At 38.5% G+C, this 25,652-nt stretch overlaps 1 protein-coding gene across 2 annotated transcripts in view; it reads left to right on the forward strand.

Annotated features, from left to right (window-relative positions):
- KLHL1 (kelch like family member 1) overlaps positions 1 to 25,652 on the forward strand; it is a 476,546-nt gene that overhangs the window by 196,624 nt on the left and 254,270 nt on the right. For both annotated transcript variants that reach the window (XM_050948454.1, XM_050948465.1), the window contains one exon: positions 19,599 to 19,795. In XM_050948454.1, coding sequence (XP_050804411.1) covers positions 19,599 to 19,795 — 197 coding nt within the window. The remainder of the gene's footprint in view (positions 1 to 19,598; positions 19,796 to 25,652) is intronic.

A 25,652-nucleotide genomic window follows, 5' to 3' on the forward strand; every position in this document is an offset into this window, starting at 1 on the left:
TAATGCTTATTTCCTCAAATGCTTAAAACTCCAATTGACTTTGTAGACAACTTTCAGTATGTAAGGAATGAAGGACTGAGGCTAAATAACTCCAGTTCTTCAAGCCAACATTTGCATAACTTTTAGACTATTCATGTGAACAAAGTTATACATGTGTTTAAATATATATTTTTTTCTTAAATGTATTGTTTTATTTTAAATAACTGTAGTGCTGGGTTATAATAAAAAAGTCATCATTAAATTATCTTCTCTGTGAATTTCCTGTATAGACAGATACTAGGATCATGAGATACTGTGAAAATGTACCATGTTCACTGATGTATAAGTAAATAGAGTTCTAAAAAAATTGCAAGGTGGAATTACAAGGTTACCAGCAGAGCATCAAGTTCTGTACAGAACTGATAAGGGCATGGCTTAAATAAAGGGAGCTGTCCAGCTAGTAGTGCTAGGAAGATGGGTAGGAAACTAAACTGCCGAACTACAAACCTTTAATGATAGTGAAGTGTGTTAATATTGCTATGAACAAGCAATGTCTGGAGCAAAATTAATTAAAATCTTACTATGTAATATATATTCTTAAAATAGAACTTGCTCAGTGCAGAAAGCATGAAAAATATGTACAGATATAAGCTATAATGTTTTTATTAAATAATTTTTTCAGCAACAACCATTTGTAATGGAATAAATTATATAAATGTTGTAAGATATTCTCTTTTATAATGGAATCATCACACATTATTTTATTATCTAAAATAAGTAGAGTTTTCATTACAAAGTAAACTAAATTATAGTTTCATTAGAACTGCAAGTTTAATTCAAATTATATGTATTATGCAAATGCATTAGTAAAGTATTGCTGTAATTTACAGTTTTTTTTCTCTAGAATACCAATTACTCAGTCTTCAAATCAGTAGATTTATATTATATTGCTTGCAATTTTTAATCTATGTGTTTTACTGTATTACTTATGGGGAAAAATCATACATAATGGGAAAACATGGCTCCTAAAAGCATCATAATGTTTAACTTGTTATAAGATAATACTTGTCGCTAAGGAAAATACCAGAAATATTTTGATTGTATTTAAATGGAAATCTTAGATGTATCATATGGAAATAATCTGCATGTTACATGTGTATTGTTAGATAATAATTTCCGTTACCTTTATAAATGAGTATTTGTTAGCACTTTTGCGAAAGGTATAAGAGCACAGTGACTTTTCAGAATATTGCAAGGCAATCTCCAAAAGTAAGAATCCATTGAACACCATGGAATAAAAAGTTAAATTGATTTCCCTATAATATAAAGCAGTATGTATTTGCTCTAATCCTACATCTGCTGTTTCTGTACCTGATAGGAAAACACAGTCTGGCCACCTGCACTTCCTTAGATACATCCTTTACTCCATTTACCTGTGGCTTTATTGTCTTTATTTCACAGACAACTGCCTGTAAGCAGCATTGTGGACTTTTTATAGCTGGCCATCTATCTCTGAATAAAAAGATGACATTGCCATAATAATTTGTCTATCTAGAATCATTGTGAATCCCTACAAGTATGGTTTAAAATGTTCTTGCCAAATTGTGCACTTATCTAATTTCTGTAGTATGTCAATCCCAATGTTCAAAAAGGTTTGTGTTTAAAGTAATCTAATCTCAAAGTGAATGTTGTGTTGGACCAATAGGAAACACAAACATTCAATGAGTTCATGTCCTTTCATGCAGGTTTGCTGTAGTTCAGTGGTTCATTGAAACTGCAAGTGGACTAGATTTAATCTCTGATGTAACAGAACTCTGATCTAAGGAAAACAAGCTTCCCCTTTTATACCTGGGCTGAATTTTTTATTTGAGCCAAATTATAGAATTAAGTGACAGATGCCAATAACTGGGGGAATCTCAGAGTGAATATCTATTTGCAGTAGGTACAAGAAATGAGGCCTCATTTTTCAAGCAACAGGGGAACTCTGATCTATGGGGATTTTTTTTCTTTGTAAGGCCAAGATCCTGCATCCAACTCATGGACTTCTTATGTTACATTGTGTATCACACAGTGGTTTTAGTGGGCCTCTTCTTGGATTTAGGAGTTGACACTAGTAGATAAACAAAATTAGTTTGTACAAGGCTCCTAGGGCAAAGAACACATTCCAATCAAACTACTTCTGGTTCAGCAAAAACAACGAGGAGTCCTTGTGGCAACTTAGAGACTAACAAATTTATTTGGGCTTAAGATTTCATAAATTTGTTAGTCTCTAAGGTGCCACAAGGACTCTTCGTTGTTTTTGCTGATACAGACTAATACGGCTACCACTCTGAAACTTCTGGTTCAGTTATCCAGTTAAAACTAATGATGATTTACAATCCTCTTGCAGTTCAATTTGAGCAGTGTGCAGAATGCTATCTTTAGCCTCCTTTTCTGTAGTATTGGCCCTTTCTTGACCTTACAACTAAGTTTTTCTTCATTTTCAGTAATGCTGAAACATTTTAGATGCGAGCAGAGATAGATGTAGGACCTGTTGAAGCCTATAGGAATTGTCTTTGGATTCAGTTGGAACATAAACATTGCCGTACTAGATCAGACCCAAGATTTCACACTCTGGGATTTAGGTGTCCAGTCCTGGAATCCAGGGACAGGCCATGTGTTAGAACTGGGGTCAGAATCTGTGGACAAATCAAATCTGGATCATAGTCAGAGTCAGTTAGCAGGCCAAAGGCTGAAGATGGATTGAAGTCAGTTCAAGGCTCTGGGCATCAGGAGGTGGGTGCAGGGCTGAAACTGGTCAGGATGGGGCATGGACAAGGCTAAGAGGGCTGGAAAAAGGTCCAGGCAAGGCTTGGAGCAGGAACAGGAACCAGACCAAAAGCAGGCTGGTCTGTCACAATGTGAGGTAGCAGGAGGACTCATGGCCAAGTAATGCTGTTGCACAGACTAACTTGTAGCTCTGGCAGGGTCAGTAAAATACCTGTGCGTGGAGGTCATCTGACCCAGTCCCTGCCCATGGATAGGCTGCTGCAGCATGTCTGAAGGCTGAGGCATTGCAGGCTCTGCTTACAGGCTGAGTCACTGCAGCTGAGTTGCTGCTGCATGCCTGAGTGATGAGTCATTGCAGGCTCTGTCGGAGGGGTGAAGCAGCTGAGTGAAGAGCCCTGATCTGGCTATGGGTTTGCCTAACACATGTTCTATCTAGTTCAGTATCCTGTCTCTGACAATAGTCAGTAGAGGGGAAGGATAGTGCTAATCCATTGTATGAAGGGGTTCAAGGATACCAAAACAAGTGATGATCCTGATATATTTTTTTAAAATCTGTAATCTGTTTGTAAACTCTTTAATGGTAAATATAATATATAAATTTATAATGAAGGGGAACATATATGGTTCAAATTTAACTCTGGCTAAATTAGCAAGAACAACTTTGGATTTCAATAGGAGTTTCACGTCTTAATACAGGAATTAATTTGGTCCTTTGAATGTAGTAGCCTTCTTACTGCAACATTACTGTATTTTATAACTAATTCTTTAGAATGCTTTGTACAATGAGATCCCCCTGGAAAGTAAGTAGAAATGTTATTTAAATGAAATAATCTTGTATAGTTACAAAGGCTGTGCTAAGGAATAGGGGGCTCTAGTTGACTTTGGGGTTTACTCATATCAAACCAGCATTCAATTGATAAATTAGAAAAAAAAATTAGGAATTGAATGTGAATGTATTTAGGTGACAATGGGAAACAAATATTATATAGCTTAATGATTTACAGTAACTTATTCTTCTAATTTTCCTTCTGTATTCACTAGAATAAGATGCAGATGCAGCCATGTCTTATTCATTAGAGAGAATATGTGAACCTGTTTTATCCAGTAATCATAGAATTATACAAATGGAGAGCTGGAAAGGACTTTGAATGTCTATACTAATGTTCCCCTTGGAAGTAGGAAGAGTAGATTGCCTTAAGAAAGATGTTTGACTACAAAAGTCCATGAACTGATGAATTGAAATGCCCTGCACAGAATTGTATCCTAGTGTTTCTTGAATAGTTTTGATAAAGGGAACTGTGTTCCTTTCAATTTTCTTCAAGTCTTGCATTCTCTTACACTATCAATGCCACTAAGCATACACATCTGTGCATACATAGGACAGAGACTGCTGATTCCCCCCCCCCTCCCACTGATGGTGAATGAATAAATAGCTTTCTAAAACAATGAGTGATTAATTTAATTCTTTTTCCCAAAAATACAGCTGATTGTTCCACCCATCTGTGTGGGATATTGACTATACTAGTTTTCATTTAATTAATTAATTAACTGGGATTTTTTTTTTTACATTAATAAAAAGGATCCCTATCCAAAATATCTAGATGCCTCTGACAGCACTTACAAGAATGGAAAAAAATTAAACAGAAGCTTAACTCTGACTTACAAAAAATATTAAGCCCCCTATAAAACCTAAAGAGCAGAATTCCTTCCTTTCCACACAAATCGAACATCCAGCAAAACCCACCATCTGCAACAAGAACAGGATGACCAGAGAGGGGAATTTGATCCAGAACTGAGGCACCTCTGTACTGCGTATATACTACTACCATCATCTTTTTTTAACACAAGAGGTATCCAGATGATCACAGCTGCAGCATGGTGGCACGTAGGGAGTTGCAAGCTCTCCTGTAGAAAGGTCCCAAGATATCTCTAGCATTATAGGTTAAAACTAACTCTTTAAAATTGAAGACAGTTGGCAGTTTTTCAGAGAGACATTATTACGGGCACAAAAACAAACTATCCCACTGGGTAGGAAACATAGGAAGTATGGCAAGAGACCATCTTGGCTTAACCAGGAGATCTTCAATGAGCTAAAATTAAAAAAAAAAAAAGAGGCCTACAAAAAGTGGAAACTTGGTCAAACTACAAAGGATGAATATAAACAAATAACACAAGTATGTAGGGAGAAAGGTGTGTTGTGAGCAAGACATGAGAAGTCATTCTTCTGCTCTACTCTGCACTGGTTAGGCCTCAGCTGGAATATTGTGTCCACTTCTGGGCACCGCATTTCAAGAAAGATGTGGAGAAATTGGAGAGGGTCCAGAGAAGAGCAACAAGAATGATTAAAGGTCTAGAGAACATGACCTATGAAGGAAGGCTGAGAGGGGACATGATAGCAGTTTTCAGGTATCTAAAAGGGTGTCATAAGGAGGAGGGAGAAAACTAGTTCATCTTAGCCTCTAAGGATAGAACAAGAAGCAATGGGCTTAAACTGCAGCAAGGGAGGTTTAGGTTGGACATTAGGAAAAAGTTCCTAACTGTCAGGGTGGTTACACACTGGAATAAACTGCCTAGGGAGGCTGCAGAATCTCCCTCTCCGGAGATATTTAAGAGTAGGTTAGATAAATGTGTATCAGGAATGATCTAGACAGTATTTGGTCCTGCCATGAGAGCAGAGGACTAGACTCGATGACCTCTCGAGGTTCAAGGCACAAAACGAGATAAAACTAGCTAGGGACATAAAAGGAAACAAGAAAACATTCTACAAATATATTAGAAGCAAGAGGAAGACCAAGGATAAAGTAGGCCTGTTAATGATGGGGGAAAGACAATAATAGAAAAGGTGGAAATGGCAGAGGTGCTTAATGACTTATTTGTTTTGGTTTTCACCAAGAAGGTTGGTGGCGATGAGACATCTAAAATAGTGAATGCCAGTGAGAATGATGTAGGATCAGAGTCTAAAATAGGGAAAGAACAAATCAAAAATTACTTAGAGAAGTTAGATGTCTTCAAATCACCAGAGGCCTGATGAAATGCATCCTAGAATACACAATGAGCTGACTGAGGAGATATCTGAGCCATTAGCAATTATCTTTGAAAAGTCATGGGAGACGGGAGACATTCCAGAAGTCTGAAAAAGGGAAAATATAGTTCCCATTTATAAAAAGGGAAATAAGGACAATCTGGAGATTTACAGACCAGTCAGCTTAACTTCTGTACCTGGAAAGATAATGGAGCAAATAATTAAGCGATCAATTTGCAAACACCTAGAAAATAATAATGTGATAAATAACAGTCAGCATGGATTTGTCAAGGATAACTCATGTCAAAACAACCTGATAGCTTTCTTTGACAGGGTAACAAGCCATGTAGATGAGGGGAAGCAATAGATATGGAATATCTTTCCTTTAGTAAGGTTTTTGATACTGTCTCCCATGACCTTCCTATAAAAAAAAAAAAGGAACTAGGGAAATACAACCTAGATGGAGCTACTATAAGGTGGGTGCATAACTGGTTGGAAAATCATTCCCAGAGAGTAGTTATCAGTGGTTCACAGTCATGCTGGAAGGGCATAACAAGTGGCATACCACAGCGATTGGTTCTGGGTCCAGTTCGGTTCAATATCTTCATCAATTATTTAGATAATGTCGTAGAGAGTACACCTATAAAGTTTTCATACGATAGCAAGCTGGGAGTGCTTTGGAAGATAGGATTAAAATTCACAATGATCTGGACAAACTGGAGAAATGGTCTGAAGTAAACAGGATGAAATTCAATAAGGGCAAATGCAAAGTACTTCACTTAGGAAGGAACAATCAGTTGCATGCCTACAAAATGGGAAATGACTGCATACGAAGGAGTACTGCAGAAAAAGATCTGGGTGTCATAGTGGATCACAAGCTAAATATGAGTCAAGAGTGTAATGTTGTTGCAAAAATAGCAAACATCATTCTGGGATGTATTAAGCAGGAATATTGTAAGCAAGACACGAGAAGAATTCTTCTACTCTACTGTGCAGTGAGTAGGCCTCAAATGGAATATTGTGTCCATTTCTGGGTGCCACATTTCAAGAAAGAAGTGGACAAATTGGAGAAAGTCCAGAGAAGACAGCAAAAATGATTAAAGGTCTAGAAAACATGACCTATACGGGAAGATTGAAAAAATTGGATTTGTTTAGTCTGGAGAAGAGAAGACTGAGAGGGGATTCGATAACAGTTTTCAATTACATAAAAGGTTGTTACAAGGAGGAGGGAGAAAAAATGTTGTTTTTAACCTATGAGGATAGGACAGAAGCACTGTGCTTAAATTGCAGTAAGGGCGGTTTAGGTTGGACATTAGGAAAAATGTCCTAACTGTCAAAATGGTTAAGCACTGGAATAAATTGCCTAGAGAGGTTGTGAAATCTCCATCATTGAGAATTTTTTAAGAGCAAGTTGGATAAACACCTGTCTCGGATGGTCTAGATCAGGGGTAGGCAACCTATGGCACACGAGCTGATTTTCAGTGGCACTCACACTGCCCAGGTCCTGGCCACTGGTCAGGGGAGCTCTGCATTTTAATTTAATTTTAAAAAAAGCTTCTTAAACATTTTAAAAACATTATTGATTTTACATACAACAATAGTTTAGTTATTTATTATAGACTTAGAGAAAGGGACCTTCTAAAAATGTTAAAATGTATTACTGGCACACAAAACCTTAAATTAGAGTGAATAAATGAAGACTCGGCACACCGCTTCTGAAAGTTTGCTGAACCCTGGTCTGGATAATACTTAGTCCTGCCTTGAGTGCAGGAGACTGGACTAGATGATCTCTCAAGATCCCTTCCGGTTCTATGATTCTATGAAAATCAATCCAGAAGCAAACAGACAGATAGTGCAGCTCATGGATCACGTGTTGCCACAATGAAGCACAGTCCAATAAGCAAATTATTGCATTCTACACTGACTAAAGTTTCTAGATTGATGTAAAGTATAGCCTTATGTAAAGCACATTTCCTCATGGCCAGGAGTTGACAAAGGCATGGATTATGATGATAAAGACAGCATTCAAAAGAAACAGTTATAATATTAGCCAACTGGTGTTGGGGATCTAACACACTCCCCAGAATGTGCCCCTGAGTAATGCATGGTGGGCAAAAATCTTATATGGACATCATAGCAAATTTTTTATTTGTTTAACAGTTTTGAATAGGAGCGGAAGGAAATGACCAATCAAGTACAGTTTGAAAAAGTAGTTTCCTAGTATGAAAAATGTAAATTCAAAGCTTATGTTGAAATGACTACAGGAAATGACATGTATAACATTGGAGAAGGGAGTAATTGTGGATGAACTCCATTTTCTGTTTAATCTGAAAATCAAAGACTTACTAGAAGTCCTGTATTACCTCTCAATTGCATCAACAGCTCACCAGAACAGAATCTCTTGAAAAAATTATAATATAATTGGTTACATTATAGTGAAACTGAAGATTTAAAACATAAAGCGTCAAGAGCTGCAATCCTTGCCTACCCAAAGATAAGGGGATTTATTCTATTTCTGATCTTGCAATCGACTCCACATGGGTGGACTCATATGTAAGTCAATGGGGCTCCACAAGAGTTCCCCTATTCCCTCAGAGGTATTTTCAGGATCATGGCCTAAAAAGGTAAGAATATGAGAAGAAAATGTGTTAAAACCAATGACAGTTATCAGAGAACAGGGCTAACAAAGGAAAGAAGGGTCTAGGGAATATTTATTCCTTAGTCCTCAAGCCTTGCATAACAAGGTAATACAAATTATATCAATATTCATTATAAGGATGTATCCTACAGACTGACATTTTTATTTCTCCAAATCAATGAACATAAAATTTGACACAAATTGAACTATAATTTAGAGTAGTAATTAAAATCCGTTAAATTTTCTATTGATTGTTTCCTATACATTTTTTATTCATTTTAATTAATGTAATACAAAATGAGATTCTGAGCCTCAGTTAATTTGTTGTTGACCAGACTGCAGCTCTTGGTCAGGTGTCTTATTGCATTTTGTAAAGCTGGTGGGAGAAAAAAAGGAAGCAGTAACTAAAAATGAATAGCCCCATTAAGAAATTTTGATTGAGTGCTTAGATCGTCTCATTTTCAGCATCAAATTATCAAAGAATGCAGATCATTTTTTTGTGTTAAAAGTTTGTATTTACTGAGCTTCTTTACAGCTTTTCCTCTTTGACCATCCTGAAGCATTTGACATTGGGCAAATTTTTTAAATACAACTAGGATCCTAACTACCATTTTAAAAAGTGACTTAGTCAATTAGAGTTAATTTTACAAAAGTACTTGGGGACCTAGTCAGATGTTGAAAAGTTCCTAAGCAGCGCCTAACTCCTGTTGAAGGTAACACTTTATAAAAACAAAGCCATAGAGGGTTACATCACTTCCCATAATCAGATTTGTGCACAAAAAGCAAATTGAAATCCATTTTTAAAAGGAAAAGAGCCCCCCCAATCACATCTGCAATTTGAAAGTAGCAGCTCCCCATTTAAAGTTAGCCACATATAACTTTTTTCCCTTATCATAAGATTCTTAAGCACGGAGATGAAATCTCTGCATTTAGTTTTTAAGAAGAGCTATCAAACTTCAGCATACCCATATCCCCAGGTATCTAAAGCCATTTGTCTGTTTCCTTGATAGGTTCACCTTGAAGCCACATAATTGTTCATACTCTGCCATAAAAAAAAAATCCTAAGGGGCTGCAGCAGAATGACCACATTAGTTATGTGAAGTAATATATCATCTCTGAACAAGATCAATTTGTCCACACTCAAGCCTATTTTAATCCCACTAATGCCCAGGTTGTCCCTTATGGCTATTGCAAGTGTCTTAGTTGTTACCGTGAATGGGGAGGAGGAGTGGCGGGGGGGATAGAAGTCATCCTTTCCTTGTCTGCTTTCCCAAAGTAAATGGTTCTGAAATAATATCATTTATTTTCAATGTTGCCTTTGGGTTCATTTACAAAGGCCATAATCACTAACAAAAAAAGCCTAGCTGCAGCACTATTGCATCTTTATGGCAAGAGGAATCTCTCAAATCACTCTGTCTAAAGCCTTCTCTTAAAGCAGTGTTTCCCAAACTTGGGACACTGCTTGTGTAGGGAAAGCCTCTGGTGGGTTGGGCCAGTTTGTTTACCTGCCGTGTCCGCATGTTCTGCTGATCATGGCTCCCACTGGCCGTGGTTCATTGCTCCAGGCCAATGGGACCTGCTGCAAGTGGCGACCAGTACGTCCCTTGGCCCGCACCGCTTCCCGCAGCCCCCATTGGCCTGGAGCAGTGAACTATTGCCAGTGGGAGCCATGATGGGCCGGACCTCCAGACGCAGCAGGTTAACAAACCAGCTCGGCCCACCAGGGCTTTCCCTACACTAGTGGCATCCCAAGTTTCGGAAACACTGTCTTAGATGATTGTGACTTGCAGTTCACAAAGCTTCCAGGTCTTAGACAGTGGCTTCAATATATTTTGCATAGTGATGGAGGGAGACTGTATAAGAAAAGGAGATTTAGGCTTTAATTTTCTAATATTGCTTTCTTTATGCCTTTCCAAACCTGTACAGGGGGACCAGATAGGCAGGCAGAGCTTCAGAATCTCAATGCGTGGATGAGACGATGGTGTAGAGAGGAAGGGTTTACGTTCTTAGGAACTGGGGAAACTTTTGGGATAGGAGGAGCCTATACAGGAAAGATGGGCTCCACCTAAACCAAAGTGGAACCAGACTGCTGGCACTAAACATTAAAAAGGTTGTATAGCAGTTTTTTGACTAGAAGATGGGGGAAAGTCGACTGCTGCAGAGGAGCATGTGGATCGGAAACAGACTTCTCTTAGGAGAGATTCTGATGATAGGGAATCTCCAGGTTATAGTCAGGAGCAGAGGACAGAAGAGGATAATGTAAGGGCCGGATCAGATGATAAACAGTCACATGAAAAAGAATCTGACACATCAGAAAAGGGCAGACAAATAAACAGGGACAAGTTTTTAAAGTGCTTGTACACAAATGCTAGAAGTCTAAATAACAAGATGGGTGAACTAGAATGCCTTGTGATAAAGGAGGATATTGATATAATAGGCATCACAGAAACCTGGTGGACTGAGAGCAATCAATGGGACACAATCATTCCAGGGTACAAAATATATCGGAAGGACAGAACAGGTCATGCAGGGGGAGGAATGGCACTATATGTGAAAGAAAATGTAGATTCAAATGAAGTAAAATTCTTAAGTGAATCCACATGTTCCATAGAATCGCTATGGATAGAAATTCCATGCTCTAATAAAAATATAACATGAGGGATCTATTATCGACCACCTGACCAGGACAGTAATAGTGATGATGAAATGCTAAGGGAAATTAGAGATGCTATCAAAATTAAGAACCCAATAATAGTGGGGGATTTCAATTATCCCCATATTGACTGGGAACATTTCACTTCAGGACAAAATGCAGAGATAAAATTTCTCGATACTTCTAAATGACTGCTTCATGGAGCAGCTGGTACGGGAATCCTCAAGGGGAGAGGCAACTCTAGATTTAATCCTGACTGGAGTGCAGGAGCTGGTCCAAGAGGTAACTATAGCAGGACCGCTTGGAAATAGTGACCATAATACAATAGCATTCAACATCCCTGTGGGGAGAAGAACACCTCAACAGCCCAACACTGTGGCATTTAATTTCAAAAGAGGGAACTATACAAAAATGAGGGGGTTAGTTAAACAAAAGTTAAAAGGTACAGTGACTAAAGTGAAATCCCTGCAAGTTGCATGGGCCCTTTTTAAAGACACCATAATAGAGGCCCAAGTTCAATGGATACTCCAAATTAGGAAACACAGTAAAAGAACTAAAAAAGAGCCACCGTGGCTTAAGAACCATGTAAAAGAAGCAGTGAGAGATAAAAAGACTTCCTTTAAAAAGTGGAAGTCAAATCCTAGTGAGGCAAATAGAAAGGAGCACAAACACTGCCAGCTTAAGTGCAAGAGTGTAATAAGAAAAGCCAAAGAGGAGTTTAAAGAACGGCTAGCCAAAAACTCCAAAGGTAATAACAAAATGTTTTTTAAGTACATCAGAAGCAGGAAGCCTGCTAAACAACCTGTGGGGTCCCTTGATGATCGAGATACAAAAGGAGCGCTAAAAGATGATAAAGTCATTGCGGAGAAACTAAATGGATTCTTTGCTTCAGTCTTCATGGCTGAGGATGTTACGGAGATTCCCAAACCTGAGCCGGCTTTTGTAGGTGACAAATCTGAGGAACTGTCACAGATTGAAGTGTCACTAGAGGAGGTTTTGGAATTAATTGAAAAACTCAACATTAACAAGTCACCGGAACCAGATGGCATTCACCCAAGAGTTCTGAAAGAACTCAAATTTGAAGTTGCGGAACTATTAACTAAGGTTTGTAACCTGTCCTTTAAATCGGCTTCGGTACCCAATGACTGGAAGTTAGCTAATGTAACACCAATATTTAAAAAGGGCTCTAGAGGTGATCCTGGCAATTACAGACCGGTAAGTCTAACATCGGTACCGGGCAAATTAGTCAAAACAATAGTTAAAAATAAAATTGTCAGATACATAGAAAAACATAAACTGTTGAGCAATAGTCAACATGGTTTCTGTAAAGGGAAATTGTGTCTTACTAATCTATTAGAGTTCTTTGAAGGGGTCAACAAACATGTGGACAAGGGGGATCCAATGGACATAGTGTACTTAGATTTCCAGAAAGCCTTTGACAAGGTCCCTCACCAAAGGCTCTTACGTAAATTAAGCTGTCACGGGATAAAAGGGAAGGTCCTTTCATGGACTGAGAACTGGTTAAAAGACAGGGAACAAAGAGTAGGAATTAATGGTAAATTCTCAGAATGGAATGGTAAATTCTCAGAAGGGTAAATTCTCAGTGGTGTTCCCCAAGGGTCAGTCCTAGGACCAATTCTATTCAATTTATTCATAAATGATCTGGAGAAAGGGGTAAACAGTGAGGTGGCAAAGTTTGCAGATGTTACTGTTACCGAAATATCGGGTCTGCCTAGCTGAGAGCCAATAACAGCCTGACAGGGATAAGGAAAAGATGCTTTATTCTGCAGAAGAAAGGAGATCCTGGCACCTTGGTACAAAGATTCTGCCTCACACAAATTTCACAAACTTTTTATACACTTTCAGACAAAGGTCCTTGCGTGTTAACACTTGATTGGTAAGTGTCAAACCCTGCACTTCTGTTATCTGATTAGTAAAAACTGGTTTGAAGCAAGTTTTCTCTGCTTTGAGGCAGAAGAGAAAAGATAGTTCAAAAGTTCAGGTTACTGTGTACATGATCCTTGCCGAGTTTTCCAATGTCTGGTGGCACGTATTTAGACACTTTAAGCTGCACACAGGCATCTGAGTTATAAGCTGATAACCAGCTGGCAGGAGATCAGCGGCTGGAACCCCAGATCGGCAACTGAGGTGAGTGGAACTGGCGGCTGATAGGGCTGAGCAGGGCCGGAAGCCTGGACCCTGTCTGGCAGGGGGCTTGAGCTGGAAGCAAAGTGAGTGGGGCTGTGGCGGGGATCCTGGCTGATAAGGGGCCAGCAGCCGTAACCCCAGAGCGGCAGCGGGCTGAACAGGTCAGCCCGCCCAGCTCTGGGGTTTCAGGGGTGGGATGAGCGTCCCCGCCAGCCCCTCTCTGGGGTTTCAGCCACCAGCTCCTGCCAGATGGGGTCTCAGATCACTGCCAGCCTGGGGTTTCTTCACCCAGGCCAGCAGCGGACGCTGAGTGGGACCGGCTGGCAAGGGGCCAGCAGCGGGAACCCCAGCAGATCAGCCCACCACTGCTCTGGGGTTTTCACCACCAGCTCCTGCCAGCTGGGGTCTCAGCCTGCTGCCAGCCTGGGGTTCCTTCCCCCAGTCCAGCAGCAGGTGCTGAGTGGGGCTGTGGTGGTGGTGAGGGAACCTGGCTGGCAAGGGGCCAGCAGTGGGAACCCCAGGGCAGTGGTGGGCTGACTGGGACTGGCGGTGGGAGCCCGGCTGGCAGGAGCCAGTGGTGGAAACCTCAGAGCAGAGGCGGGTTGAGCAGCTCAGCCTGCCCTGTGTGCCATCAAAAATCGGCTTGCGTGACACCTTTGGCACGCATGTCATAGGTTGCCGACCCCTGATATATAACTGAACTATTGTTGTATGTAAAGTAAATAAGGTTTTTAAAATGTTTAAGAAGATTCTTTTAAAATTAAATTAAAATGCAGAGCCCCCTGGACTGGTGGCCAGGACCAGGGTAGTGTGAGTGCCACTGAACATCAGCTTGCGTGCCACCTTTGGCATGCATGCCATAAGTTGCCTACCCCTGCTGTAGGTGCTGTGAGAGAACTTTACATCTGAAGACAGTCAGAATGTGCCTGTCTTTAACTCAGTCATCAGCATGGTGTTCCACCTAGAGAAAATGAGGAGGGTGTGAGCCATGCACCCATCTGGATGTGTTCCACTGTTGAACAGAAGAAGGATAACTCCTCTGATCAGCAGTTGCCTCCTTATTCTGTTCATGTTTCATAAGTGGGTGAAGAAGAGGAATGAACTGACAGAGAACTACAGAATGGCTTCTGTCGGGACCAGAGGTTGCTGCTGGGAGGTCAGAAGATGCTAGCAAATGAGCAGGGATAAAACTCTCAAATTGTGGGACTCCTTGTTCAGCTGCTTTGGTGTTTGAATTAACTGGTGTTTGCAAATATTCATATGAGCAAAATTTCATTCTCTAAAATACTTGTGTAAAGGAAGTTTCACATGCATATGTGTCCATATGCCAATACTTATGTGAATGTATAGTTGCATGAACATTCACACCATAAGTGTTCATGTTGGTCTCTTGATAACTGTTTTTATGTATAGAAGTCATCCAGTTAGGGAGCACAAACAATGCAATATTCCTTAGGTGATCATTCACAAAATGCAATTATGAATAGCACTTACTTGAAGCAATAGTAGCAGCAAGTTATTCATGATCAGTCTTTAGCTGAAATATGTTCATATAAATCCTTTGTTGAATACGTTTGAGTAATAATTATATACATTTTTTAAAAAGCCTATTGATGTATAGTTTTAATAGAATATGGCTATATTGATCAAATAAATTGTTGGCTCTAAATAATTTGTTCAGGGTTTTTTTAGTATAATGCTGTCATGGTATAATTCCCCAATCTGAACCTTAGCATCCAAAAGATGGGGTACCAGCATGAATTCCTCTAAGCTTAATTACCAGCTTAGAACCTGTAGCGCTGCCACCAACCAGGAATAACAGTGCCTGGTACACTCTGGTCCCCCCAAAACCTTGCCCAGGGACCCCCAAGAGCCAGACCCCCTGGATCTTAACACAAGGAAAGTAAACCCTTTCCCTCACCGTTGCCTCTCCCAGGCTTCCCCTCCCTGGGTTACCCTGGAAGATCACTGTGATTCAAACTCCTTGAATCTTAAAACAGAGAGGAAAATCCACCTTTCCCCCTCCTTCTCTCTCCCCCTCCCAGACTATCCCTGAGAGAGACAGTAATCCTAACACAGAGAGAAATTAGCCTCTCTCTCCCCCTTCCCTCCTTTCTCCCCACCAATTCCCTGGTGAATCCAGACTCAGTCCCCTGGGGTCTCACCAGAATAAAAAAAACAATCAGGTTCTTAAACAAGAAAAGCTTTTAATTAAAGAAGGAAAAAACAGTAAAAATTATCTTTGTAAATTTAAGATGGAATAGGTACAGGGTCTTTCAGCTATAGACACTGGGAATACCCTCCCAGCCTAAGTATTCAAGTACAAATTAAAATCCTTTCAGCAAAATACCAGTTTAAACTCCTTTCAGCCAAATACATATTTGAACTCCTTCCAACCAAATACACATTTGCAAATAAAGAAAAAAAGCATAAGCCTAACTTGCTTTATCTACCTAGTACTCACTATTTTGAATCTATAAGAACCTGTATCAGGGAGATTGGAGAGAAACTTGGTTGCACGTGTGGTCCCTCTGAGCCCCCAGAGTGAACAACAACCAAAAACTAACAGCACACACAAAAACTTCTCTCCCTCAAGATTTGAAAGTATCCTGTCCCCTGATTGGTCCTCTGGTCAGGTGACAGCCAGGCTCACTGTTCTTGTTAACCCTTTCCAGGCAAAGAGATATGAAGCACTTTTGTTCTATTAACTCTTACTTATCTGTTTATGACAAATGCCTTGAATTTCATTGACTGCTTTCTCGTTGTGTGATGTCATGACAATTGGAAACGGCTGAGGTGTTCAAGCAGATAGTTTTCTAATTTAATTGTGAGAGGTCTGGTGTCAACTCATTCTAGATGGAGATCCTGCAACCTGGAATGCACCTCCCCACTTCGGTCTGGTAGAGCTCACTTTTCCAAGCTTTAACTATTTTACACATAAAGGGAAGAATTGTTTGAATTTGAGGCAATGATCAAAGGTTTTAGTCTTTAGATGTTAGTCCTATTTTGGAATTTGTTTAATATCTTTACATATTTTTAGAGCTTTTGATGGATACGTTTTAACTAATTCTAGTGAAGAACAATTGTTTTAGTTCCCTGTTATATCAAACCCTTATTGTTTTAAAAGAGAAGGAGAGAAGGTCAGAAATTTACATTCCATGCTATGGCTAATGCATTTTGTTTTTTATATCAAAAGATAAAGTGGTGGGTTTTCTTTTAAATATAATTCTAGTGCTGTTTTATTTTAAGATGCCAAGACATTTTTCAGAATTGTTCAATAATAGGCGATAGATTTAAGACTTGTATTTTGTTTTCCTTAGTATGATAGTGAACATAAAACTTGGATGTGGAAAAACATGAAGTTATCTAATAGTGAAACTCTATTGCGTTGAGCAGCAAGATTAATATGCATTTTAATCTTTGCCTTATATTTTTAAATGTTTTGTTCAGTCCAGGAAAAGTAAAATCAAAGTGCTGGTTTCTTAGCATGCTTTTTCAGAAAGCACCTTAAGTATTGTACTTTTGCATGTATTAATTTCCATAGTTTCCTATTTATTTCTTCCCCAATGACCTCTAATTTGTAATCTTTATAATTTAGGTAATGTTTTGTTGTGGTACTCTCATTAGGATGATGCAACATTGAATGTTTTCTACTTATTGATGTTTGAGATGTATAACTAAATCTAGAAGATAAAGCATGAACTGTGAAATGATAACTAAAACTGGAATATAATTATTGAAATTATGACCTTTTGGTTAATGTCAAGTGTTGTATCAGTTTTAATATCTGGCCTTTTTTACCTCAAAAACCTTTATGATCTAAAATGTCCATGCTTGTATATTATAACTTGAGTGAAATTTACCCTGAAGTCCTCACATGTTAAGCCTTTTTTAATTATAGCTGTGAACAAACATTCAAAAATTTGGAGGTTTGGACTCCATTCCTGCAAATACTCATGTATTATGAGCTGTCCATTGAAGCCAGTGAACCAAGACCTTTACAGTCATATAATAATCTAGAGTCTCAATCCTGTACTACTGAAGCCAATGGGAGCTTTGACATTGTGATACAGAGATGTTTAGTCCAATATATCAAAAATATTTTCTAAGTTTCCACTTTCTTCAGCCCTTTTCATGCTGAATCTTACTTTTCTTCTCTTTTCTAAATGCATCTATAATATTTTTATGAAATGTGTCACTGTATCTAAGTGATGAAACACTGAAATCTGATGAAGTGGGTATTCACCCACGAAAGCTCATGCTCCAAAACATCTGTTAGTCTATAACGTGCCACAGGATTCTTTGCTGCTTTTGAAATCCTTGAGACACCCACCCATGGAGACCAGCTTCCCCTTGTCTCTAGTAATTTCATAAATTGTGGCGTTTAAATCATCACCATGACCATTGTATAAGGGGGGCTATGCCATCCATATTTCAAATCCTTGTCACTAATGTTACTCTGAACTCTATCATCTTTTGTTACTTATATGTGTAAACCTTCTGCCAGATGGAATCAGCAGTAACCAGTTCAATATCTAGGGGTTCCTTCTCAACAATACAACACATAGAACCAGCTTGAGCCCCCACCCAGTAACCTGGAAAAGTTACACACTGGCCCAGATGCCTCTATGAGGCAATACTTCCCCTCTCACAAGCACAGAGTCTGAGTGTAGGAAGTCACCAACTTTGAATAGGGAAAATGCTGTAAGCAGGATTCATAAACATATAACCATGAGCAGGACACCCACCCCAGAGTGCATGGAGCATTGTCTTCTGATTCATGTTCTTGAGTTCTGCAACCAACATTTCCTTTACTGTGCCCCTCTCTCCTCCCTCACCACACCCCATTCACAGTGGTTGTCCTGAGTCAGTGAGGACTCAGGGTTCAGGGGTGCATATGTGCAAGTTCACTCCCACCTGGTGCAGGGAGAAGGCATTATAGTTGCGCCATCATCTGAGCACTTGCTTTGGCTGGTCACCCCGTTAACCACCATTCCGTTCCCCAGGCTGCCCTGCCAGCCACTGCTCTGCACACAGTCACCTTCTACTACGTGCTTCTGTATTGTGACCTCTGTAGGTCAGTCTCTTGAGGTCTTCCCCCAACTCTTAGTGATTTTGAGTTGTCAGTGACTGCCAGCTACCAGTGGAGGAACTTAAGCAGGCTGGGCAGAAATGTCTTCCCAGCAACAAGTGATTTCAGCTTTAGTAAGCGTTTAACAAAACAAAAGACTCCTAATGGAGCCTTACTTAGTTCTGTCTTTTAAACAATGGGAAGGAGCAGGTTAAACCATACTTGGCGCTCTGCAACAGAGCCCACCTCCCAGCATTGACTGCTACTGCTGTCGCTGTTGCTGTCCGTCCGTCCATCCATCATCCATCCATTTTCACTGGGTCTGGCATTCAAACCCCTGTCTTAGCTAGTTCCTTTTACTTGAGGGTGACCCCTAAATCAGGGCAGGCTAAGCAAAGTTCTGCTCCCCTTTGCTCATACAATAAAAATAACAACATTGATAACAACATTTCACAACCTCTGCATTCAGTACTAAAGTGATTTGTGACCCAACACCAGCCAAACCTGATCACTTTGGGCAACAAGCTCTGTCTGCTGGATATCTAGGCAGAGTAGGTGTGTTCATGTAAAAACATTCTGCTCCTGAAGTCTTTTCCCCTCCCCAGGTAGCTGTCAAAGGAGAGCTCATTCAGACCCTGCTTACATATATTTAGAAAATATTATAATTATTATTTGGAAAATCAGATTTTAATAATACAAGATGCTTTAAAGGTTAAGACTGCATATAACTTAGAAGGTGTTCTTCAAGACTTAATAGTTTCATGGCATTAGTTTCAGAGTTGAGGACTGAGCATGAAAACAGTTAAAATATTACCTTCCATAAGTCCTCCATATCATACCCTCTTCTGTCCGCCATTCAGCCTGGCATAAAAAATACCCACTCACTTTTTTGTGTTATTTTTAATCTGAAAATTACATTTGGCCAACTTGAGGTTCTATAAGAGCCTGAAAGACTCTAAACCAAAGTGCAAGCATTTGATTTGCCTGATAGGCATATTTTAAGTATAGAAACAATTTTAAAAATTCCCATTGTGTGACCTTGCTTCTGCACATCTGCAACCATGCAGCTCTGTACTACCTACAAATTGGCTGTTGATGGCCAATGGAGAGTTAACTCTGATTCCCATATGCCACCAAGGCAGGATTCGGCAGTAATAAATGTTGATGTTAAGGATGTCATCTGACCATCATACAGCAGTTTAGCATTTATTTATTAATAACTTGTTTGCTAAAATCCCATTGGGCAATTGTTTTCTTATGTAGACACACATACAGGAAATAATCTGTATCTTAATGTGTATCTTAATCTCTTTTTCAGGTTGCTTGGAATTGAAGGAGGACACCATTGAAAACCTTCTGGCAGCTGCCTGCCTCCTTCAACTCCCACAAGTAGTAGAGGTTTGCTGCCATTTTCTAATGAAGCTTTTACATCCATCCAACTGTTTGGGAATACGAGCATTTGCTGATGCACAAGGGTGCACAGATCTTATGAAGGTGGCTCACAGCTACACCATGGTAAAGCAATTTCAGTATATTTCAATTATACTAATGTGAGTCATATATATTATTTTCTAAGTATCTCACTAACATTGGAGAAACAATTCTGTTGTCATTACTCTTATTGAATAGTGCCATACTCCACAAATGATCCTACTAAAGCCAGTGGGGCTGCTCGTGGAGTGTGGTACTGAACTAGAATAAGGTCATTGGAATCTCACCCTGAATGGTGAATGCAGTTAACTGCTAAGACACTGTTCAGGATGTGCTGTAAATCACAGTAGTATACTGTTTTGTTAGGTTAATGTTTATACTGTGAAAATGAAACTTCAGGCCTCAAAATATTTTTAATAAGGGTTTTTATTGTGCCTGCTTTGGATATAGGGAAGCTTTATACTTAATGATATTCTTCAGTGTATTTAAGAATGTCATTTAATGTTCTATATGATATAAAATCTGTAGTTCTTTTTTAAATGATAATTTTAATCATTAATGCACATGAAAGGGAAGAGAACAGGCAAAACAAAATCTCTTCAATGTATTTGTTTTTTCCCTTTTCTCTTCCCTCTCATGTACATTAATGATTAAAATTATCATTTAGAAAAGAGCTACAGATTCTATATCATACAGTACTTTAAATTATACCCACTACAACCCACAGGCTGATATCACATTAACATTATTAGAAATTAATCAGAATCAATGTAGAAGAAATGTTGCCTACTAAAATACCAAAACCTATCTGTAGTAATTTAATTCTGCATGGTTTGCTGCAATTAAGAACATCTGGTTCGTGAGATTAGGTTTACGTGGAGACCTGATCACCTATCACCTCGAGAGAGATAATAGTCCCTTCTGGTCTAGATTGAAATTATTAGTGAAGTAATAGGAAAGTTTTTGATGCAGCTGCTTGGTTTCTCCAGCCAGTTCTTCATTTTAAAAAGCACACATTCTATTGCATGATTATTAAGTACCATATAATAACACATGTTTTCAGACCACTAATGCTGATGGCATTATATGCATGTGAATATCCGTATACTATTATAGAAGTTTCAAAATATGTATTGAAATCTCTGTGCCTTAGAATGTAAGTTCCATAGGTCAAGAATCTGGCACTTATTTAGTGCAGATATTGACCCTTGTAATGATCTACTGAATATATGAAAATGAAATTCATTTAATTAGCAATTTTTTTTTGGTCATTACACTTGCTTGATTTGGTTTGATTTTGAAGTATTTTGTTATAGCAGAATTGATTACTCATATCTGATATATCTAATTTACTTCAGTGTTTATTTTGAACCTGTTTCTGAGATATGAGTAGCTTATGCACAGTTGCTTGGAGACAGGGGGCCTGATCTTCAAGTTGGTAATCAAACATTGAATTTCATGCAATGGGAAAATTGCCCAAGCGAGGACTGTAGGCCAGCAAGGAAACCAGTTGTAACTAATAAGTTGGCCTTTATCTTGTTACTTTGTCTAGATGGTAAACTCTAGAAGTACATTTTGAAGGCCAGATATTCAAAACCAAGACCCAAGTTGTATGTTTAATTGTAATTGCATATATAGCTACATTATCATGGCTGACTTTGCAATCATGATAAATATGCAAATGTGCACATACAAGTATGTGTATTTTTCTGTGTACATAAATGATCCTCTAACTCACGGAAGTTTTTATCCTATACATGTCTGATTATTTGATACATGAACCACAGAGTCACATTTATGCATCTTTACAAAATCAGTTTTATTGTGAATAATAACTAATTTGTAATCCCTTAGCTGTAGTGTTTTAACATTACATTTTTACTTGTAAAAGTTGAACATTTTTGGAGGGCCAACCAAATAAATAATGATTCCTTATGAATGTTTCTGACTTCAAGTCTGTAGAAAGGATGAATGAATGCATATTTTCAAGATTCAAGTGTGTTTGCTTTTTATGAAATCAAAAGATAATTTCAGATATGAAAAAAATATGGAAATAGGTGAATTGATTTCTCTCTAATTTTCTTAACTACAAGGCCTAAATAATTTCTCATATGATCTACAGCACTGTCAGAATATCATAATGGAAACAGTGGGGAAAAAAACAGGGGAAAACTTGTAAAACACTGCAGATCTTCAAAGGTTTTTGAAAAGTTAAAGAACAGGGTTGTTTTTTATTATTTTTTAAACTTTTTTTTTCAAACTTCAGAAACATTGTACTTGTGACGGGACATTTATCACTAAAATTATTATATTATACCAACCCAATAAGTAGGGAATCAGAGCTGGCTACATGGACACTTAGAGAATATAGAACTGGTAATCCAAAGACAATATATTTTGTTAATGGATCATAAATATCAACCAGCCAAAGAATAATGGCAGAAAATCAAATGATTCCAAAAATTGTCTTCAAAAGATAAAAGCATTCTTACACTGAGATAGAACCAAGAAATTCTCATTCCTAGTATCTTATATCTGTTAAATATTACATTCACCAAGTGATAACCCCCCTGTTGACCATTTCTGCTCTCATGTTTTCCCTATAGTGACATGATACATTTTTACTTTATTTTTAAATTATATCATGCTGCACCTAAAGATTCATAAATTCATTACTAATTTAGGTCTCAGTCACTGTTCAGTTTTCATTGTAATATATTTGTTATTATAAATGGAGGGAAAATGTCAATAAACTCTAGTTTATCAGTTTGTTTTTATAAACTCCATTCTCCCCTACTGGACAACAGCTCAATAGGGGGAAGGAACTCTGTGAATTGACAGTCCTTCCATTTTTCCCATTCTTCTGTCACAAAGATGGGAGTCACTGTCATGAAAGAAGATGGAATTTCAGCTGTTCTTCGGCCATGAATTCTGGAGGAACCATAGGAGCTGGGGTGCATTGGCATAGACGGCCCTTCTAGCCACCTTGAAACTAAATCCCACCAACTTTTCCCATCCATGGCAGCATGCCTTCTGTTGAAGACATGCTTCCAAGAGCTTACATGTATTCTACTGTTATGGGATACCCCTTAGGGGTTGACGTGGTTCCAAAGAAGAGAATGAAAAGCAGTGCAAGTCGGTAAAATATAGTGCTGTTTTTAACATGTGATCCTAATGCTCAGTGGTTTGGAAAAGGAGAATCTGGACGAACACAGCTGTCTCTCTCATACTCTCCCTTCTTCCCCTTGCCCCTTCTCTTTCAGCTACCACTGAGCCCTTCTGGAGGGACTGCTATGAAATGGGTAGTATCCCAAAGAGGCAGAAATCCCGCTTTCACAGGCATAGGCTCCTCTCCATACATGGATACATCAGGCCATTTGTGTTTTCTATTCTACTTGGTCTTCAGTGAGAAATTTGTTACATGCTTGTAATGCAAAAGCCAAATGGGAGAGAACGTCTGTGTGTGTGGGGGGTTTGTTACCAAGAACATCTATGGGGGAAAATAAATAAGAAGCATAAAAGTTAGTAAAAATCAGGCAATCCAAAACCAAAAGCAGCATATAGGTTTCAAATACAGCAAATTTCTAAATTGTTGTTAGTCTTATTGGAGAGAGAGCTCTGTCCAGGGCCTTGTTCTCTCCCCTCTTGCCCTTGGACAATGTGTCAAATATATATTTTCAGTATGAATAATATTTATTTTAATAAGAACAGAAGTAATTTTTTTATGAGAAGCATAATGTGTGTGAACAACATGGCTGCTGTCCCTGCAACACAATCAGAATTCTTAGATATTTAAAGGTTAAGTGCTCATAAACCAAAGGTGTCAGTTTCATAGCTGTATTCATCGCACGTGTGGTGCAGAACACTTTCAACTCCCATAGAATGAAATGGGAGTTGAAGTCACTTAACATTTTTCAAGAGGTTTACAGTACTTCATACAGTTGGGCTCATTGTTCCTAATCCAGCAAAGGACCTAAGCACACGCTTAATTTTAAGCAGATGAGTTCTCACAGTGAAGTCTATTTTCTATACACTGAACTTTTAATTTCCTAAGAATTCTGACTATGTTGCAGGAACAACCAACATTTTGTTCTCACACACCCCACTCCTCACAGAGACTTTAATTTAGTTCTAAAATAAGTTATGCAGTCTGTAAACACATGGCTTCTCTTTGTGCATAGAAAAGCATAAATGGGGACTACTCTAGTGATTAAGCATGTGCTTAAATGCTGGACCTTAATGTTCATAACTACAAATGATCATTCAGGATATTATGTTGATACATTTTCCTGTTAAATCAGGAACAATATAGAAGCTCATCACTATGTTTGATTCCCACCCTATCCCTCAATGCCACACCTATCATCTTCCTATTTTGTATCAGAGATTTAATTTAAAAATGCTATAGTGAGGTTTCATACTAATAATGGTTAATAGTAGAGCTGGTCAGAAAATTTCTGCTGCATAATTTTTCTCCCAGAAAATGCTGATTTATTGAAATTGAAATATTCTGATGGGAGCATGACATTTTGTCAAAACTTTCAATGGAAATCAAGCAGGTTGGAAAATTGCCTGGTGTTTACTCAGCTTCCTTGAACATCTATCCAGCCTCTCAGAAGCCCACCTGGTGGGCTTCCTGGGAGCCTGGGGAGCATATTTCATTTCAGAAACACTGAAACATGCCAGCTGCAGGTATGTGCTTGTGTTCACAAAATGAAATACTGTGGCATTTAATTTGAGTGAAAATTGCTGAGATTTTGTGGAAAACAATATTATCCCAAACCAAGAAGAAAAGCCAAAAAAGTCAAAATTTTCAAAAGTGAATTATTAAGCAGTTTGGGAGCAGATTTTCAAATGTAGGTACCTAAAAGATGCCCAGGAGTGGGAGTTCACAAGATGGCTAGGCAGCTTTGGTTTGATTAGTGAGTGTTTTTGGTTTTGGTTTTTGTCTTTGTTTGTGTGTGTTAATTTGTGTTTTTGTTTTTTTCTGGAGGATGCATAAAAGTTACTTGCTTATTTCCAAATAGTGTGATATGGTCAAACAGTATGGTCACGGGATGAGCTAAGACTGCTTCCTGCTCTTCTGAATATGAAATGAATTGTTGCAGTGTAAATTACTTTGGCCAAAATTCTATCCTGACTTCAACAAATGAACTCACTTTCTGTTTGTAATCAGATTAATACTTTGAAATATGATTTTGAAACTGTTGCATTTAACTTCAGAAAGTAGTGTATGTTAAATAGTTTGCCTGGAATACTAGGAAATCTATCTTTAAATACCCATTTTTTCACAACAGGAACTCTTCCCTTGTCCCCTTTTACCTATTTCCAACTATTCCTTCCAAACTGCAAAATAAATATCAGAAAGGAAGAGGTTAACAATTCTTTTTGCTTTACACGCACACACACACACACACTGAATGTCCTTCACCCAAGACTCCTGGTTATATTACACCCCTGGCTGGAACTTTTTGTCTGCAGCATGGCTTTTACAGTCCATATCAATTTGATCATTCACTCTTGTAGACTTAAAAAGTCAACATTTTAAAAATCTCAAGCTAGAGTAACAGTAAACAGTTCCTTCTCTAATTAACATTTGATTGATTCCTTAATTATTTCTTGCTTGGACTATTGCAACAGTCTTCTTGCTGGATTCTCTCTTTTCAGAAAGACCATCTGATTGTATTTTTCTTCTACAACCACTGGCATGTAGTGGTGTAGTGGTTTTAAAAAAAGGGTAAAATCACTTAAATTAAACTCCATATTCCCCAAATGAAAAGTGGGTAAACTGGTTACTTGCATTTACCCTCAATCACACTACTGCTGGCATATTGTGTAATGGGAGTGTACTTGTGCACATATAAGGTGGTGGATGGTGTGGGGAGCAAAAGTAGGAGTGCTTGTGTCATCATCATAGTAATTTGCGCACTCTTCTCTTGCC

The sequence above is a fragment of the Gopherus flavomarginatus genome, chromosome 1 (genome assembly GCF_025201925.1).
Source record: "Gopherus flavomarginatus isolate rGopFla2 chromosome 1, rGopFla2.mat.asm, whole genome shotgun sequence".
Taxonomy (NCBI): domain Eukaryota; kingdom Metazoa; phylum Chordata; order Testudines; family Testudinidae; genus Gopherus; species Gopherus flavomarginatus.